General features: G+C 38.6%; 1 protein-coding gene across 17 annotated transcripts in view; it reads right to left on the bottom strand.

Moving 5' to 3' along the window:
- The window catches only part of MYT1L (myelin transcription factor 1 like), a 308,892-nt gene that overhangs the window by 16,202 nt on the left and 272,092 nt on the right, over nucleotides 1-20,598 (bottom strand). For all 17 annotated transcript variants that reach the window (XM_061460728.1, XM_061460729.1, XM_061460732.1 and 14 more), the window contains 3 exons: nucleotides 16,653-16,715; nucleotides 11,936-12,019; nucleotides 10,393-10,614 (listed from right to left, as the gene is read on the bottom strand). In XM_061460728.1, coding sequence (XP_061316712.1) covers nucleotides 10,393-10,614; nucleotides 11,936-12,019; nucleotides 16,653-16,715 — 369 coding nt within the window. The remainder of the gene's footprint in view (nucleotides 1-10,392; nucleotides 10,615-11,935; nucleotides 12,020-16,652; nucleotides 16,716-20,598) is intronic.

Raw genomic sequence — 20,598 nt, forward strand, 5'->3', positions numbered from 1 at the left:
AAATTATGGAGAACTGTAAACATGGCCATGCTGAGAGGTAAGGCTCTGAGAGCAGACTCAGTTTTAAAGGAATCCCCATGGGGCATAAATACACACCAGAAAAAGGATTAATGAATCTTCAGATGCTGGCACAGTAAAGCACTGCTAAAGTTCCCTTCAGCTGGGCACAGTAGTCCTGTGGCAAATGTTGTTAAAGTTGCTTAGTCAGCAAAGAGGCTCTGTGGGTGGGCCTCTCACATGTGCTAATGAGCTCTGACCTGCATCATCTCTGAACAGGGGAAGAGGTTTGCCTCTTGACTCAAATCTCTTATTTGTTCTTTGGTGAGTGAGGAAGCATTGCAGCACATTACACAATGTAGAGGTGACCGTAGCATTAAATTACAGCGAAGGAGTGTGCACTCAATGGGGCAGCACTGAGTGCCCCAGGACCTGGGGGCTGGCCACCGCAAAATTTACCAACACCTCTCCTGTCCTGTGACTGCACACAACAGAGTAGATGACCTGAAGATCACTGGATTTACTGGTCAGTCAAATACGGTATGTATCGTGAGGGAGAAAACAGGCTGAGGCTTCCCTGTATATAAATTAGTGAGGTGTATTTCTAGCTGCACACCTCTGGTTAGTGCTCTTAGGCAGCTCAGAATTTCAAGCGGTCTGTTTAGTGACCAAGGCTAGTCCACTTAAGTACTTAAAATGAAGCACAGTTTGCCTAGGCACTTAGACAGCAGATAGGAAAAGGTACTTCAAGAAGAAAATTCATCCCACCTGAAATCTGAAAAGCCATCCAGTCATCTCTGCATTCTTATTGGCTAAGTCTGTAATGAGGACAACCAGGTTTATACCCAGACAGCTTCAGCTAAGTGCCTGAAATCAAGGAAATGTCACATTGCAGGCACCTGTGCAAGTTCCTATCTGCTGTCATCTGTCAGGTCTGCCTGGCAAAACTATTTTTCTTGTTTATATGGTGCAGTCTGCTTTTCCTAATATGAATTTCATATTATTTTCTCCTTGACTTTCCCAAGGTAAATCTCTTAAGTCTTTTTAGATTACCTCTCTGTTAGGAGCCTTCCAGTTTAATAGACTATACATCTGATTAAAATGCTATTCCATCTTTCTTCCAGCTTGTAATGAAAAAAGCTGGCAGAGCTACCCACAGTCAAAGGGTCTGTTTCAACAACCAGGCTCTGCATTTAGTCAATTCTGCCCTTTACCAAATTTTAACTGAACTGACTGAAATCTTCCACGGCAGGTGTCTGGCCAGGCTAGGGTTTTACAAACATCACAAAAAAAAATTCAATTTCTTTGAATATATTTGTTTATCATTGTTTTATCCATGTATCTTATTTTCTTCATACTTCATACATAGGAGGAAAACAAAAGCCCACTGAATATTTCTAATTGCCCGTGAATTGGAGCAAGACTTGATATTTCATGGGATATTGCTCTGAGTATAGAGATTTATTCTGCTGTCTTCATGCAAACAAATGTGGGTTTGTCAGAGTTATAAGCCTCTGACAGACTTGGACACGCTCAGATATTAGTGTTTAGCTGCCAGACTCTCCATGTGCTTTGTGCATATGACAACTGGGAGCACCTTCTCTGCCATCAGCCCCATTCAGGGCTGCAGGGCCAGGAGCAGAAGGCTGCTTTGTAGCATCACCAGTGAGATCACCTGTCCTGTTCTGCCAGCACTCAGAAGAAGCTACTTGAGGGCCAGCTATCTCAAATGCTGAGGACTGAGAAGTGGAGAAGTAAGAGGCAAGACTAAACAGGAGTCACGGGAACAGGAAGGGAAAAGGAACAGCACAAATGCAGTAGGAGAGGTGGAGAATGGAAAGAGGAAGGTGTTGAAAAGCCATTCATAAAGGCTCTTTCCCCTTGAACTTATGGATCAACAGAAAAATCCTAAAGTAGAAAATTCCTTTGTACTGCAGGATCCACTTCACAGTTCTTAGTTTAATACTTTTCTTCTCTATGTATATTATTATTACATTCACACAGTATCACACACAGTATCACAGTATGCTAGAGATTGGAAGGGGCCTCGAAAGATCATCTAGTCCAATTTCCCTGCCGGAGCAGGAACACCTAGATAATGTTACACAGGAATGCGTCCAGGCGGGTTTTGAATGTCTCCAGGGAAGGAGACTCCACAACCTCCCTGGGCAGCCTGTTCCAGTGTTCCGTCACCCACATTCTCTCCTTGCTTTCTTGGAAATGTCATCACATTTGCATGTCTGTCATCTTTCAGTAATGCCACTATGATAATATTTTGTCATTGTCAGCTGTAATTACTGTTAAATGCAGTGAGTTTGGTTAGTTCTTCTATACTCTTAACATTGTATGACTTCTCCTGCTGAATTGCAACACAGAGCTCGTAAGAAAAAAATAAGAGGTGGGAAACAGCAAAATGAATCAATGACAGGATGGGGACAGGAAGATTAAAACCGAACAAACACTCTCTACAACTTTAAAAAACCTACCAGGGAAAATGTGAAACGATGAGAATTAGGAGTGAATTAATTTTGACTAAAATATGGCTCTCTGTCAACGTACTGTAGCAACAAATAAAGGACAAGACTTGACTGGACAGTAGACCTGGCCGGAAATAAATGCAATCAAATAATTTAATGAGTTGCATATTAAAAGTTTCTTAAAAATATGAAGTTTGGCAGTACTTATGTTTCATAAATAAATAAATGGAAGAACAAGAAAAATTTCACCTCTGCAAAGTTTTTTCCATTTTCAAAATTATCTTCAGTATAGCATAGGAACACCTTTCAAAAGTGCTTTTTAATCTTTGACTCCCTACATGTATAATTGCTGGATACAAACTCCTCATAAACATGATATTTTGGAAGTTTAGAGAACCCTGAGAATTCATCTGGCAATTTAGATTCTTTGTGTTTTAAAGAATGCTTGCAATTTGCCTTAACTGCAAACTTCTGAATCTGCTCAAAACCAAAAGAGAAGCGTACCAGAGATGAAAAGCAGACAAATACCTGTTGAGAACAAGGTCATTGCCAGGTTGATGCAGACACAGGCCCATCACCAGTGAAGAAAGAGTTGATATGTGAACCGTTACAGCAGTGTGAACCCTACAAACTGATGGTCCCCGACAATAACCACCCAGAGGTGTTAAAAGAGCTGGCTGATGTCATTGTGGGGCTGCTCCCCATAATCTTTGAGAAGCTGTGGAGAGTGGGGGATGTCCCAGGAGACTGGAAGAAGGCAAGTGTCACTCCCATCCACAAGGGCTGAAAGGAGGATCCAGGAAATTACGGACACGTCAGTCTGGGAAGATTATGAAGGTAATCCTCCTGGGGGCAATCTCAAAGGCAAAAAAAGCACATGACTGGGAAAAGTCAGCATGGATTCACAAGGAGCAAATTGTGCTCAGGAAACCTGACCATTTTCTATGACGAAGTAACCTACTCCGTTGATGTGGGGCAAGCAGTGGGCATTGTCTACTTGGATTTCCTCGAGGCTTTCAATATGTTGTCCCACAGCCTTCTCTTAGAGAAAGTGATGCATTATGATCTTGACTAGCGGTCTATGCAGTGGGTGAGACAGAGACCTGTTACTGGTGGGGTCCTCCAGGGATCAATATTGGGCCTGGTGCTGTTTAGCATCTTCATAAATGGTCTGGAAGATGGGATAAAGTGTTCTCTGATGAAGTTTGGTGATTATACCAAACTGTGTGGAGAAGCAGACACTTTGGAAGGGAGATTCACCTTGCAGGATAGCTTGGAAGGAAGACTGGACCAACAAGAAATTTAGGAAGTTCAACAAAGACAAGTGTTGCACAACAAAAACAAGCATTGCACAATGAAGACAAGTGTTGCACAAGCAAAAACAAATCCTGCACAACAAAGACAAGCCTTGCACCTGCAAAAACATAATCCAGGAGTGCAGCACAGGCTGAGATCTACCTGTCTGGGAAGCAGCTCTGTGGAAAGCTCCCTGGGGGTCCTGGAGGACAACAAGCTCTGTATGAATGGTGTGCTGCTGTGGCAAAGCAAGACAACAGGACGCTGGGTTACATTAACCAGAGTATCACCAGAAGAGACACAGAAGTCACTATCCACTCTACTAGGCACTTGTCAGACCACACCTGGAATACTGTGTTCAGTTTTGCTCCCCACTATACAAAGAAGATGTGGACAGACTGGACGGGGTCCAGAAAGGGCTACAAAGATGATCAAAGGACTGGATGCCTGCCATATGACAAAAGGCTGAGAGAACTTTCTCTGTTCAGTCTTGAGAAAAGGCAGCTCAGGAAAACATGGAAAACACAAGGGTTAATGGGTACAAGTATAACTTTACAGTATATTTTCAGTTGTTTAATAAAGCTTCTAAGTTTTTCTCTTGGCATTTATTTGCAAATATAAGTTTGTTTGTTTTTTTTTTAAATTCTGTTTTATTTCATGTAAGCTTCCTATCTTGCTGAAAAGCTGATACCTGCTAGGAACTGATTTCCTCCATCTAAATTCTGGGCACTTTTATTTCTTTATGAACTGAAAGGAGTAGCTGGCATTTAGTATCTCAGACAACTTAGTTTAATGTAAGTCCTGCTGTCTTATCTATAGGCCTCATACAATGCTCTGTCAACACAAAGGTTATTTCGGGTCCAAGAGTGCAGGACTGATTTTGCTCAAATAACAGAGTTTGCGAGCCTATATACAAAACATAAAAGTCAGAATAATCTGAGGCTTTCTCATGCCCTTCGTAACCATAGAGCTAATGTCTTAAAGACTCATTCACTGAACCATTGCTAAGTAATTTCATTTTTTTTAAATGCTGAAGCTGAGAAATGCTGATGCTAAGAGAGGATGTGACTTCAGGCAAATGAAGACTGAAAGCTCTACAATAATCTAGGAGCAAATTTGCAGCCGCTACAACATGCTTGCAGATGCAAAGCAGCTGGATTATAGAGCTACTGCCCCTTTGTCACTCTGCCTCTGAACACCCACCCCAGATAACCTTGGGGTGAGATGCTGTTCTATGGACAAAGGTCTGAGCTGCAGTCTTGAACACCAGCAGGTTTGACCATAGGCAGCACTTGCAAAAACTTCCCTTCAGGAACCGAGTTTGATGACGCAGGTATTTTAGACAGTATCTATTTCTAGCAAAGCATATTTCATGAGAAGAAGGATCTGCACATTAAAAATCTACATCTCCATTCTTCCTCCCTCACATCTGTCATCTCCTGAATGCTTTGAGACTTTGGGAGATAGAGGTTTTCTGAGGATCTGTGTGAGCACTGGAACCTGCCTGCTTCTAGCAAGCAGCTGCTGAGGGCAGCTCCTGCTTTGAGTTTGTATCTTTTTATCTTTTAATCTTTTCCTAATCTGCCGGTTCCCAATCTTAGCAATGAATCTGTGCAGCTCAGAGCTGTGACCAACCTACAGTTTTTGGAGGAAACAACACTGGCAGTGCTCCTTCACCTCAGGACGTACATGTAAGGAGATGGCTGAACTGAGTGCACTGCTATTATCTTCCTGCAAGCTTTCTGAGAGCTTTACCATTAACTAAGCCTTCCTATCATAAAGTGGATAGCCCATAACTCATATACAAACATTTCTCATAACCACCTCACAGTTTCTGCATACATTCCTTCAGAATGGAAAATGCACTGGATTATGTCCATTACTTCCAGCACATCTAGACATTTTGCAGACAGTGGCATGCCCCTGCTGCGCAAATACAAGTTGTATTCTATGAGCTTGTTTCAAGATCTTGGAGTCCCATTGTCCTCAGCAAGGGTACAGGCACACTATAGAAAAATTCCCTTTCTCCACATTTTTATCTCTATTTGGCGTTAGCATGTAAATGGGGAAAATACTTATAATTTGTTCATCTCTTTTATATTATAGCTCTACTAGTATATGGTTTTGTATTATTTTTGGCTGGGATAGAGTTAATTTTCTTCATAGAAGCTGGTATGGTGGTATGTTTTCTGTTTGTGTTGAAAACAGTGTTGATCATACAGGGATATCTGAGTTACTGTTGAACAGTGCTTACACAGAGTAAAGGTCTTTTCTGCTCCTCACCCCACCCCACCAATTAGTAGGCTGCAGGTACACAAGAAGCTGGGAGAGGACACAGCCAGGACAGCTGACCCGAACTGAGCCAAGGGATATCCTAGACCATATGGCATTAAGCTCAGCAATAAAAGCTGGGGGGAAGATGAAAAAAGACGGGAACATCCAGAGATGCAGTGTCTTCCCAAGTAACAGTTATGTGTGATAGAGCCCTACTTTCCTGGAGATGGCTGAACGCCTGCCTGTCAATAGGAAGTGGTGAACAGATTCCTTGTTTTGCTTTGCTTGCAAATGTGGTTCTTGCTCTACCTATTAAGCTGTATTTCCCTCAACCCATGAGTTTTTTTCAGTTTAACCCTTCTGATTTTCTCCTTCATCCTGCTGAGTGAGGGAGCAGCTGTATGGCGCTGAGCTCCCTACTGGGGTTAAACCACAACAATTTTCCATACTAAAGGAATTTAAAAACTAATTACTGTGTTTGAAATGGGCTGATTTAAATAAAAGTGAGCAGGAGATGGGAGCAAGAACAGTGTTTTAGATCTGAAAAGGAACTTCTGCGTGTAATTTCCACTGATGTCAACACATGCACACTTCCCATTCTGTACTGAGCAGCAGGGTTGCTAAATCCAAGTATATTCTGAGAAATTCCCACTGATCAGGGTATTAGAAATGATGGCATCCAGAAAAATTGTCTCAAATCAAGTATGAGGATGTAAGGCTCTGTTCAAGAACGAAACTGGAAAACTACAGTATAATAACCAATTTACATTTCATTATAATGTGTTTCATTTACCTATCTACTGACTCCATGCTTACATGCCTTCCAATTCACTTTCATATTGCTGATAGGCCACCTAATTTCACACTGGCCTCTTCTGGTAGCACAGGCTCCTTTTAGAAGCGTAGCGCTCTTAATCGTATGCTTCAAGTCCCTCCTCATAACCCTCTGTTACCATTCTTTCCTATGCAAACTCCTTGACAAAATAGAACTATTAATAGGAAATTTTGCAGACAGGCATGACAAACATTAAAAATCCAGAAACGTTTATTGATGCCTTTTTTCTTAGGGTAGGATTCAAAATTTACTGAAATTTATTACTTTTTCCATCACCTACTTACTTTTGCTTCAGAGTTCAGAAGCATATAGATACAAATATGCATATATTTAAATACCAGACTGTGTGATACAAGTTGGAGCAGGTTTTTTTATCAAGTACTGATTTACCAGCCCTTGTGGATCATCTCCAGGGTCCACTGATATCAGTGGAATGACACCGTGTGTACCAGGTGCAACAGCAGCTCTAAGAAAGCTTTGCCTCAGAAAATTCAATATATATACATATATATTTAATTAATTCAACAGTTGGCATAATTTTCACAAGCCAGTCTGCCATTCCAGTTTCCAGAGTATTACAGCTGCTTGGATAATAGCATACTAACAGCTGTCTACAAATGGCATATAAAATATAAAATATGCCATTTGTAGACAGCTGTAGAATATAAAAATCCCAACACATTAAGGACAGCTACACATGTAATTACTGCATATGTTTATAGAAGTCTGCTGATAGAAAAATATTTGTATTGAGGAAGAAAAATCACCTATTAGGAGACAAGTAAAACCAAAGACTTTTAACTCCTACTCCCCTAGGAGCTTTTACTGACTCAGTTAATGGTCATAGCCCTGCTTTCTCACTGCACATGCTGAATGTAGATACTTGCAAAAGACTGTACATAAGTCTGGTCTCATTGTATAACTGTCATAGCATTGCTTCTCTGCAGAAGGTGGCATCTGAGATTTACAGCCATAGCTGTACAGCAAAATGTTCTTAGAGATAGAAGATGAGGCCACAGCCTATTAAAATAGATAGATACACTAAAAGTGAGGGGATATTTCATCCTTAGGTAAGGAAATATATAGTCTGTAATTTAGGTGGGTTGAACTCCAGATTAGGACACCTAGGATTAAATGTCTGCATGGGAATTATATGTCAAAGCTGCCATGGAGCTCTGGAGCTCTGGGGCCCATTCATTTCAGAAGGCTAGCACCCTTCCAGATCCCTTGGGAAGCATACTCAGCTCTCAGCTGTCATAATCAAAGAATTGGAGTGTCTCACAAACCTTCAGTTGTTTTTGCCAATCCAGTATGGCCATTTTACATGCCCTGTGAACAATTTGCATAAAGTACCTATTTGTAGGCAGAGGAACCCTACTCCCCACTGACAGTGACATTCTGATTTAAGACGTGTCTAATTCACTGAATGAAGTGAACAACTCTCTGGGATCTATTGACTCTGTTGACTGGAAGAGGAGTAAATACATCTTGTTCAACTACAAGCAGATTCTTAAAGTAGATGAAGTGTTCTGAACTTCAGTGCTAGGGGCAGACTTTGATTCAGTTGTCCATACACGGTTATAAAATACCATTTGATAAGACTTATCACCAAGACTGATAAATATGACACTGGACCTACCTTTCTGAGTAACAGCTGGAGGACATGTAAATTATCCTAAGGCGTCTAAAATGGCTCAAAGCAGGTTTTTTTTCTGTGAGCAAATGAACTAAGCCCTTTTAACAGTATCTTAATAATTCCGCAAGAATTTATCATACTTTTAAGATAATGTGGATTGTTATTAATATTGCCATAGCTTATGGAAGCTTCAGAAAATCGTTAAACATCTTACCACTTAGAATAACAGTGCTTTGTTACATACAATCAGTTAAGAAAGATCAGTTCTACTTCAGTCAGTCTTTCAAGCAACCTTTCATCTTATGGTGCTCTCCTCTAACAATGGACCTTTTTGCTCCAAACTTGGTTTTATAAGTTAAATCTTTTACATGTTTAAGTTTCTACTTACAATAATTGTACTCAAGAAAGCAGATGACTGCTGTGTGGTTAAATATCATATCTAGGTTTCTCTCCTAATTTTCTCCTTGAAAATGTAAATATTATGTATATATTCCTTAAAAGCAATCTCTCAGTAATTATATTGTACTTTTAAAATAAGATAATAATTTCAAACTTTAATGACAGATCTCTCAGCTAAATAAATACTACATTATGAAGAAAGCTAAACTTAAAGATGAACTAAAATACTGATATTTTACTGAAAGTCACAAATATAAATCCACGTGTGGACATCTGCACAAATGATCAGGGTTTTTACATCTGTCTCTAAAACCCGTGGGAGCTGCAGGCTGTGTAATACAGTGGACCACTAACGACATAGACCAGAATCCCTTCATGGTAGGCACCATGAAAACACTGAGTAAAAAAACAGCGCTGAACCTAAACAATAAATAGGAACTATGTACACAAAATCCAGAGAGGTTGCAGTAAGGGTAAGGCTTTTGAGTTAAGCAATAAAGGATTGTCAAAGAAAGAATCAAATAGTTACAGGCAAGAGAAGGAATAAAAAGTACACATTTTACCTCTAATGTAGAACTAAGTACAAAACACAGTCAGGTTGGTTTAGTTAACTAAAGGGTACAGAAGTTCAACTTAGGTCTGCCTGGAGAAGGGTGACAAATTAGGCACATCGGTTTGACATATATGAAGTAACTGAGTTTTATATTAGTGATTATATAATAAGAGATTTGCTCTGGCATTGTAGTCATGCTCAAAATGAGATTCCCCCTCAAAGCTCCAAGAACACCCTTGCTTCCTTCTAACCTAATATCTAAAATGGCAGCAAAATTTATCCCTAATACAATGGCCATGTTCTCTTCCTTAATTTCTTTAAAGCTATGAAAAATGTTGTCACTGAAGTTCTCTTATTTTTGCTAAGTTTATAGAAAATTGGGCGTTATATTTTTTTTGTCAAATATGTGTATTCCATTGTTTTTAATTAATCTGCTGTTTTCTACATATATTATTTTGCACAAACATTTTCATTACCAACTTATTAAAAGTGCTCTGTTTCTATGGAACTGGTTCCTTAAATTCTTCAGTTCCATGTTCTGTGAGAATTAACAATGTGTTTGACATGTTTGAAAATCAGGGCTATTCAGATGTGTATTACAAAGTCTATCCTAAGACAATTCATCCAAAGTCAATCAATAAAACAGTAGAAATTTGCAGTTATTGTCATTCATACTTTTTTCTCTAAAATTTCCTGTGCATTATAGATTCAGATTCAGGTCTGTATCTGCTAGGACTTGCATCCCAAAAATCATGTGTCTTGATTTCCAGTTATCTAAAAATATATGTGGAAAGGTTATTTTTCAAAGTAATAATGAAATGCAAAAGGAACAGAGAAATGCCATGACAGAAAGCTGTATTTCAAATCTTGCTGACCTAGTTTAAATAATATGCATAAGTGAAAAGTATAAGCCAAAGTTACTCACCTACGATGAGTAAGAAAACTACCACTGACATGTCCTGAGCCATCACATCCTGGGGTTGGACATGACATTCCTTCCGTCTTCACTGACTTCCAAGAGAACTGTGAGCCATTTAGGTACCCATCCTTTTGCCTTTTGGCAGCTAGAGGACACCCTGACGCACTGCGATGGGACGCATATTTTCCAGTTATATGACCCTGACCATCACAACCAGGAACTGGACATCTGGATAGCAGATAGATGAGATAAACTTTATTGTCTTGCCATCATATACCTGGTTGCCTCTACAACAAAGTCAAAATAAACCCGACATGAAAAGAACAATCATGCACTGTGGTCTTAAAAATAGTTAAGATACCCTGTAGTGGGTAAAATTATAAGCAGAACTCTACTAATATGACAAAAATATATTCTTTGAAACACTAGGGGGAGGCTAACTGGTAGACAAACTCACGGCTTTGTTGATTTTGTGAATTGCAACAAAAGGACTGAGATATATATTTGAATTGCAGGCGTTCATGACACTAAATATCACACTGGAATTGAAATGTTGGCTACTGAGCTCCACTCAGCAGGAAAACTGCCCATAAAAACTCTATAAGTTTTTATAAGTATAATCCTTGGTGCATTTTATTTATGTGCATGGAATCTAAAGAAGAATTGTCTGAAGTTATGAAAATGTTTTAACAGTTAGGTATGAAGTGATCATAACACCTCATCAGAAATGCTGAGCACCTTTAACCACTCCCTGAATAGGAGAGATTGTAACAAACTCTGTGTTACAGCCTAGAGAGATCAATGAAAGCAGTTCTGTGTTCATCGGATGGATTTTCTTACTCAGGAATTCCCTCATATATTTCCCCTGTATACTTCTAAAAACAAATGACCAGGATTAGAAGGTTAGAAGTTAGAATCTTCAAAGTGAAATGTTTAAATGAGATAATGTTTTTTTCAGTATGCCGTTATAGAACACATATCAAAACTGGGCTGGTTACTTCAGTGTTTGTCCTACACTAAAATACTGCTGCAACTGTCCACTAAGGATCCCACCTTGAATGGTGTAAGCAGTCACTAAGTCCACTGAGTTCAGTGGCTGCTGATACCAGAGCATGTTGCAAGAAGAAACCAAAAAACCGATAGGTAGGCATTTGTTCCACATGTAAACTGCATAGACAGATTTGCTGCAGCAATCTCATATGAACAATCAAGAACTACTTTATTTAGCATGTATGGTTTGTCTATAGTATGCAAACACATTTAAGGGGATTTATTCTAGGAGAAAAAGATCTAGATAATTTTTTAACTTCATGTGAAAAACATATTTTAAATTCTCAAAATTATAGAAGATTGTGCCCTTGGCTGAATATTGTATCCTTTGCTGACTAAATCAGCACAGATCCTTGATTTGCAGTTCACTCACAGAAATCAGTGGGCCATCTGCTCTTGGATAACTATCATGCAGTAACATTTATGCTCTTATAAAAAGCTGAAGATATATATGACATTATAAAACACATGAAGGCCCTTTGACAATATTTGTGCTCACCTAATTGGCTCTTGGTCTTCTTTGTCTTCCTTGCTTTGTGCTATCCTGATTCCACTTTTCTTTGCTCGCGGACAACCTGAAAGACTGAGTGAAAGAAAACAGTTGAAAACGCTATTTCTCACTCTTGGGTACAGTTTACAAGGGATATGTTTTCTATCTGAAAACCAGGCAGAATAGGTAATCCTGCCCAGTTTTCAAAAGCAGAGCTCAAGTAGTTTAAATAAGGAGAGCTGCAGAATGCAACCACAAGGGGGAATCCGCGTATCTCGGTTTGTGATGCCAAACAGGACCGCAGGCACTGTGCATACCACACGCACAGGCATCCCTGGGGAGCCAGGGAAAGCAGTTCTTCCTAATAATCCTACCAGCTGACTCAGCAGCAGCAGCGACAGCTTTAGAAGGAATAGAAGCCAGTGCTTCAGGGCTGACAGACAGTATGTCCTCTGTACCTCTGAGAGGTACAGAATAGGCTCAGAAAACAGGAGTTCTTGGATCTATTGGTAGGACTAAAGATTTCTCCAGGAAGCAAATCAGAAATGCTATCAAACCTTCCCAAACATCTTGGAAGAATCCTATAGGATGGTTGAATAAAAACATAGCAGTGCTTAGAGCTGTATAGTGCCTTCCTGTGAAAAGAGTTTAAGTGCTCACAACTCACCCAGACAAAAAGATTTGATAAAGACAAATTTGTATGTTAGCCTAAGCAATGTTACATTTAAATAGACACAGAGAATGTTGGGTTTAACTACACAAGACAGAAAATATATACCTATTCCAAGATTTTATAAGCTCAGATTTCCCTTTGAGTATGAAGAATTCATTATAGAAACTATTAAGCAAACGTGACAATGACTTTAATGGATACTTAAAAATTTTAAGTAGTTGCTATCCAAGGACACAAATATGTCTACCAAAAAAATCACTCTTTTTCCTCTACTTAAATGTGACTTCCATCTTAACACCAACATTAAAAAAAAAATTCATCAATAGAACACCACCTTCAAAAGTATTCAGATGAGAAACAAAGTAGTGTCACCGAAGAAAAATGTCCACAGAGAAAGAAACAAAAATAGAAGATTATGTTTTTGTTTCAGCATAACAAAGGGTACTTCAGTGTATATAGTAGGTCCTGTCTTCAGGAAGAAGAGACAGATATGGTGGCAGCAAAATGTTCATTTTGTCTTGTAAAGGCCAGTGAGGACTTAAAGGAACAAGTAGAGAAAAGGGTGATGCTATCACAGACAGAATTCTGTGTTGGTGAATGAAAAATAGAAATAGAGTTTACATGGTACAAAGTCATAAGCAAGTCAAAGTAACGGAGGAATGCCAGCAGAAGATATTGGACATAGTGTATTACCTAACAAATCCTAGTGAGATGGCATGGCTATACATGCAGTGATAAATGGAAGGGACCTAAGACTCCTGTTCTGATCCAGGACCAGCAAGCTCTTGGGTTGGAACAGTACATCTGTCCAGCTAAATTCTTCTTCTGGTAAAGCAGAATAGCTATAGCCATATTGCTTATAGAGAGTGATCTGGATCAACGCTGAGCTCCAAATCATATCTGAGAATTGCCTAGGAAAGTTTCAGTGGCCCAGGATTAGTACCATGCCAGGGGACACAGTAACAATTTAATAGTGTAGGCATCTGTACACTGATGCTTGGACCTGAGCTCTCATCCCATTTCATTTAGATGCAGCTGACCATTTTCCTTTTTAAAGCAAACTGCTGCTTATTAGAACTTGCATAGCGCACACCAAAGGACCATAGCTCCTTGTGTACAAAATAAACCTCAGAAAGCCTATGCCACTTAAATATAGTTTTATTTGAAGACAGTAATAAATAAAAGGAAGCTGGCTCTGGCTTAAGGGGGTAGTTTGGGAACAGGTTGGTTCACTGCTTCCCATACAACCTAGAGTGCTGGAAGTGAAGGGGAGAGGACAGGAATTACAGATATCCCTGGCTCATCTGTGAGCCTAGGCATACCCACAGTGTGAGAATAATCGGGTTTTGCCTCTGAAAGCTAAACAGTTAATAGAAATGCTTCAGAAAGCAATACTTTTTTTAGTAGGTGTACAGATGGGTATGCTTTTAGATGATGACATTTTCATAACAAAACCTGAATGAAGAATTTCTGCCTCGATTTAATGCTTTCTACATATTAAGTCAATTCAATTATCATCTACTTATTGGTATTTTGGTGCATCACCTTTTTGCAATAGGTCTTTCTATTTTGGCACTATGATTTATTAGAAAATTTTAAGACCATTCAGGTCCTCTAAACAGACATTTTTCAACAGACAGCTTCTGAGATTATGATTAACTTATTTTTCCTCTGACAGCAGATTCACCCGGAAAACATATGTCAAGGATGAACCTTTGCTTTAATTTTTTTTTTTTTTATTCTGTAATAGACAAAAGCTATTACAAAGTAAACATATTACTTTGTTTTTGTATCAGTTTAATTTCTTATATATGAAGACAAAATACAACAAGGGAAACTCAACACCCGTATTTGCTGATGTAAATTTCTGCACACACTGAATGGGTGTGTGGAACTGCAGTTAGGGCAGAGTTAAATGTGCCTTCACGTGTGCTTGCTGTTGAGCAGCCATTTTAAATACAGATGATACCCAGGCATCTTGGAAGCCATTTAGGAGAGAAGTTTGTCATTCCCTTCCTTCTGAAACCGAAACGGTTGTAAGTGATGGTACAGAATACAAGAAAAAATGCTAACTCAGATGCTAATTGTCAGTGTGGGAATTAGGAAACTTAACTGTGAACATGCTGTGAGGTCTTTCACACTTAACAGCTACAGATTTAGGCTACTGGTTTGCATGCATTTTGCCAGCCTCAGAAATGGCCTTGACAGATATCATGACCTTAACACTGCGGGGCTGGCTCTGTGCAAATATGACAGGCCTCCTGTGAACATTGGTGGTTTATGCAAAGAAGACATCACTCCTTCAGTGTCAGTGCCCCTGTGAAGGCAGGCTGCCAAAGTGGCCTTTTGGAACAGAAACAAAGGAATTATGTGGTCAATATAGACATGGTGGCATTTCAAAAGTTTTAATGCGCTAAATCTCAATGGACTGGGCAAATTCCACATCATTTAGTTTTGCAGAATTACTTTTAATATCTTTATGTGTACTGAGCATGCTGCAAAAACCAAATGAAAACTTGGTCCACCACTCATCATGCAAAAATACAAAAATGTAAGATTTTGCATATGAAAGTAGGCAAGCTCATTCAGTGGTTAAGAGACAGTGCCTAGGGAAAGGGTTTAAAAAACAGGCTGACATGCAGTGATTCTCCCCTGCGAACCTTGCCAGCTTTTAGGTTTCCTGTTTTTGACACTTTGCCTTCTGCATCTTCACTGTCCTGCCTGTTTCTGGTTAAATACATGAACAGATACATAAGCAGGTTCCTCAAATATCCAAGTCAGGCATAGCTTCACCAAGTATAGTGCTGGTAGAGTTGAGAGCTGATAAATCCACATAGTTAAATGTAGTTCTAAATTTGTCCTTAAATCCCTTTGGAAGTGTGATATAATCTCCTACATCTGTAAGTGCTTTTAAAATGTTTACATCTTCTCCTTTATGCTGTTATTTGTACTTTTTATGTTTAACTGTGCATTACAGAAATTGTTACTGTGATCTTTCATTTTTACCACATGCAAAGGTATGGCACATTCCCAATCTCTATATTATTTATGTTTTGACTTTAAACTGTTTGTTGCTTTTACTGGGAATACACTTAAACTGGGAATTTGTGTATTGATTAGTTATAGCCAATTGTAAAAGTACAGGGACTTGGTGAAGCAAGCAAATATCTAGACTCAACAGTGTAAGTACACATGGGAGTAAAGACCCTTTACTAACAAAAGAGAGGTGAGTTATATCATTATTTGTTGATTTAAGGAGTGGATACCTATACACAAAATATGGTGAAACTCTTCTCTACTGATCTATAGTTCTCATATAGCCACAAGTGAATTGCTAATTACAGCATTTGCTGAATTACCTCTATAATACTACCACCATAATTGATTTTGGGGTATGAAAAATACCCTTATTAGTAAGCGTGAAGCTTTCTTTGGCCCTTGGTAAGAACCAAAGTTATAATTTAGGCAGTTAAAGTAACAGCTTTCATCCACAAATTTCTTTCCGTTCTTCTGCCTTGATATAGTAAGGTACAGTGTGTTGTGATTTAAAAACAAGCCAGGCTTTATTATGAAATGTACCAACAAGACTGGTTCATATTAGATGAGAGAGTTACTTTTTCCCTCTGATTAAAGCCAGTAAGGCTTCGTCTGGGAGAGGAGGTAAAGAACTAGGTCTAGTTTTGCATTTCAAGAAATACACAGGGAGTCTGGAAGAGACTGACAGGAAAAACCAGGAAATAAAATTTGTGGGGGAAAAAAATCCCAGCAGAAACTTATGAATGTTAAATTGCTTCCCTGGGCTACCAGAGATGGTAGAAAAACTGGATTAATTTTCTACAAAGATTTTGCTAGATATTAGCAAAAATCTTCCTATCTAATTGAGTAGTGAGCCATGCTAAAATGAGAAATGTTATTCGTTGGTTAGACCAACCCATGTCTATGTACAACACTCAATCCCGCTTAAAGTACTGAGAGAGGGGATAGAGGTCTGTTGAGGTCCTTTCCAGCCCTTCAGTTTTTTGAGTTAAAGAACAAAACCTTCTCTTTACATACCTTCGATGTGAAGCATAATTTCCAGTAATATGCCCAGAGCCATCACACCCAGGGGTGGGACACCTAGAATAATATTGGAAGAGATATGGAGCAGTGTTACTGACAGAAAATACATAACTACCCATTAAAAAAACTGTTAATTGGCTCAGTCATCATTCACAGGTGCCAGCCCTGGTGACCTCTAGCCATTGCTAAACTTCAGCTTAATTCCACAGTGGGGACAATCATACTTCTTCCATTCACAAAATGTCTTTGATACTCCTCACCTGCCCACTCAAACACTTTCTGGATATCTCTAGTGCCTGCAGTTTAGTGGAGATTTCCAGCAGCAGCCTAACATTCCTGCACCACCAGGAATGAGTAGGGTTGGTAGCAAATGGAATATCCCCATGGTGTATTCTTAGGTAATGACTAAAATTACAGTGAGCCGTTTTGTTTCCCATCAGAGCTATTGCTCTAATCCCACACCAACGTGTCATAAGGTCACATGGTAGAGAGATCTCTCCACCTCTCCATAAAGTGAAAAAAATGTCTAAGGAGATGTGTAGACAGGGAAGTAATGCTGGCTTCTTGTGGAGAAATGGAAACCCACCCAAATGCTCCCAAACACCAGCCCTCCAGCACTAGACAGAGAAGTCATTGATACAGCCATCAGTGGAATTTCTAATAGTAGAATGCCATTGGAGTCATCAAAGAAAATGCATGCTTTTTTCTACATTGCAAAGATTATTGTGATCATCACAAAATAAGCTACATTTTAATGCTAAGTAAAATCATTAGATGGGACTGCCACACTGTCGCAGAAAAGATAAAGGAAGAATTAATTTATATTGATTTTACTGAACAGACAAATGCTACATGAATTCAAAAAATCAGTTTTCTTGAGCCTGCGGTTTCAATTTTAGCCATACTTTAAAGCTTCATTTCAAGAAAACATTTAAATTCAGAAAAGCATGTACACAAATTCAGATGTTGCATTCTGAAACATCAGATTTCCGTAACGTTGAATTCTTCCACTATTTGAATCCAAAATTCATGCAGACGTTGGCTTTCCCCCTTTAGTGATATGTGTGCTTTCCTCAGAGTTGGTCCATACTGGTAAACTTTTGATTCACAAAGGCTTCTGTAGAGACTTGAAAATTTCTTAAAATCAGGAGTTAAGCAACCCAGAATTAAGTGCAATGGGGCCATCATGTTCCATTAAGCTGAATTTTAGCTCTTTAAAACCCGTAAGCATTACCTAATTCTGGGTAGCTCAGCAGATCCAAACTTCAAATGTGACCAATGCAACCTTGGAAGAGATAAATTAAACTGGAATTTTTTAAATGGAGTTCCCATGGCCTTCATGTGAACTAGTTCAGTTATTCTATAGAAAGCATTAAAATATGGTAGCAATTCCAGGATGTAAGCTGGTAAAACCACTGGGGTTCACTTCTATAGAACGTCACTTCTGGAAGTTTTTCTTCTATATAACCAGCAACATGTGGACTTTGGACAAGAAGTCTAAACAATATCCTTAAAGACAATTCTCTTTTTCCCTTTCTTTGTCTTTGTTCAGGACCAAGTACAAGACCATGATCTTGACTAAAAGGCACAATTATTACCGTGACTCTTTATATTTTCAAGACCAATATACAGGCTAACATCATACATCAATCTTTCTGCTTATAGAAAGATAAACCCCTAATTTTTGCATTGGTTCTTCTGACATAAATTAGGTAAAAATATGGCCCTGGGTGAAGAAGTCACAGTTCAGTCTGTATGGCCTTTACCATTCATTCTTTTCTGTGGCTGCAGATGGCTAGAACAAGCTTTGGCTATTTCTTTAAATTAAAAAAGAAATGGTTAGGGCATCGTATATCAAGGGTCTTATATTTTAAATAATTCATACCTAGGTATTTAGATGTTCTCACTACTTTTTACTTTAATTTTAATTTTTTGTCAAATGTTTTGGGTTCTGCAGAGAGAGGAATTGACTAAACTTTGGTTTTAAATGTCCATGGCATTTAAATGAACAAGGAGCCATGAGACTGTGCTTCTGCAGTCTGTCTGAGGTACTACAAGAATCCCTTCTTTATGAACCCATGCTATTTGAAGCCACCATTTTCCTCTACAAATTTTTCAACCCTTTCAAGAATAAGCTATTATTAAAACTGAACAATGATTTTTCTCATATTTTTCAAGAATTTTGCTACAGGCAGGCATGACTGATAGTGTCTTAACAAACAGGATTCATAAGATGTACCAGTATATCCAATGAATCAGTCTTGACATTAGATCATTACACCTCAACCATTTGGACAGTCTTACAGAATTTAAAAATCTAGCTTATTTCTGTTTCATTTAAAAAAAAAACAACTCTTAACCATTGAAGCTAAAGAAGATATCATCCTGTTGTAAATTGAACTGAGACTCTTGACAAAGACCTCTGTACAGTTCACATCAGTTTAAAATCATACTTTTGATTAAACCAGATGAGATATTTTTATGTAGGTGAGGATTTTAGAAAGACCTTTCAGATTTTGATTTTGTCTCTATAATATTTGCTTTCAAATCTCATAATCTTATATTGACCTAAATGTAGCAGATGAAATAAGACTTTAGGGCAGTTAGCAAGAAGATTTCTATTTACTATTTCCATTCTATGAGAAGTGCCTATAAGCACTGTGAAATGTAGAATGCAGATATACAGAAGTCTCTTTCAACTATAAAGTCATTACAGTATTTATTTCCTATCCTAAGCAGATTAGCCAAGGAAACAACTACTAGTCTTTGTACTATTCAAATTGTGAGTCTGTATTTTCAGAATGTCTGAATCATACCTAGGACTTGCATATACCCTACTACTTTACTATCAACTACTGCTGTACATATTTGACTTAATCAATCATATGTACATGCAACAATACCAGAAAAATGTATGTACAGGTGCTAATAAGAGGCAAATTATATGCAACCCTTGAAAATGAGTATCAGAGTAAGTGGAGAAAAAGATACACTGTTTTCTCACTTTCTTAAAGTGAATATAATTTGGCAGGATCAGCAGCTTATTTGTAGACTCTACATAATATCTTATTGCAGGAAAAGAAATATTTTAGTACTGTAAAAAACGTGACAAAAGGAACTAACCCTGTAAAGAGTGAAGCTCAGAACATAACACTAGGGCTTTACCACAAATTCAAGCCATCCAGTAAGAGAGTGAGTTGGTCAGTGAACGGGAATGCAGTTAGCACCGCCTTGATGTCCCATTCAGTTCACAGACCATCCCAGAGAAGCTTATTTTGGAAACATAAACATAAGCAGAAAGCTGGGCAAACAGCAGAATAGCAACAGCTGTGACAGCTGGATTAGGTATCAGGCTTAGATTTAATAACAGGAATGAAAAAAAGGTGAGAGTCAAACTGAGATAAACACACTTAAATCCCGCTATCTATTCTTCACCAGGGAAAGGAGCAGCAATTAAATAGGACTTTTGGCAGCTGAAGGAACTTAGGGAGGTTTCTGGGACTGGGGAGGAAATGGATGCAATGTCCAAATGAGGTCCTGGTGGGTTTTTCCAATGCCAATGGTTAAAATTCCTGTTGCAAGTTCAACTCAGAGAAAAAAAACCAACAAACAAACAAAAACACCCCAAACCAAACCAAGCCATCTCACATAGCATTAGCACGCCGCAAGTAAGATTCACTTTTAAACCTATATTCCTAGGCTTTTATCTAAGTCTGCAGGAGCTAGGTAAGCTTACGCATAGTTTACGTGTTTAGATTTATAGCTCAACTCATACAAGATCAAGCAGGCTGTTACACAAAGATGCAACAACAGAACTGAGGTAGTTTTGCCCTCATTATTGTGCATAGCTTTGGTTGGCTTACTTTTAAAATCTATTTTAAAGTATAAATTCTCTCTAAAACATACTGATAAAATAAAGATATAGTAATCTGTAATATAA

Source organism: Pezoporus flaviventris, unplaced genomic scaffold (genome assembly GCF_033815535.1).
Source record: "Pezoporus flaviventris isolate CSIRO_AGI_PZ_B2104156 unplaced genomic scaffold, CSIRO_AGI_Pfla_v1 ptg000031l, whole genome shotgun sequence".
NCBI classification, from domain to species: domain Eukaryota; kingdom Metazoa; phylum Chordata; class Aves; order Psittaciformes; family Psittacidae; genus Pezoporus; species Pezoporus flaviventris.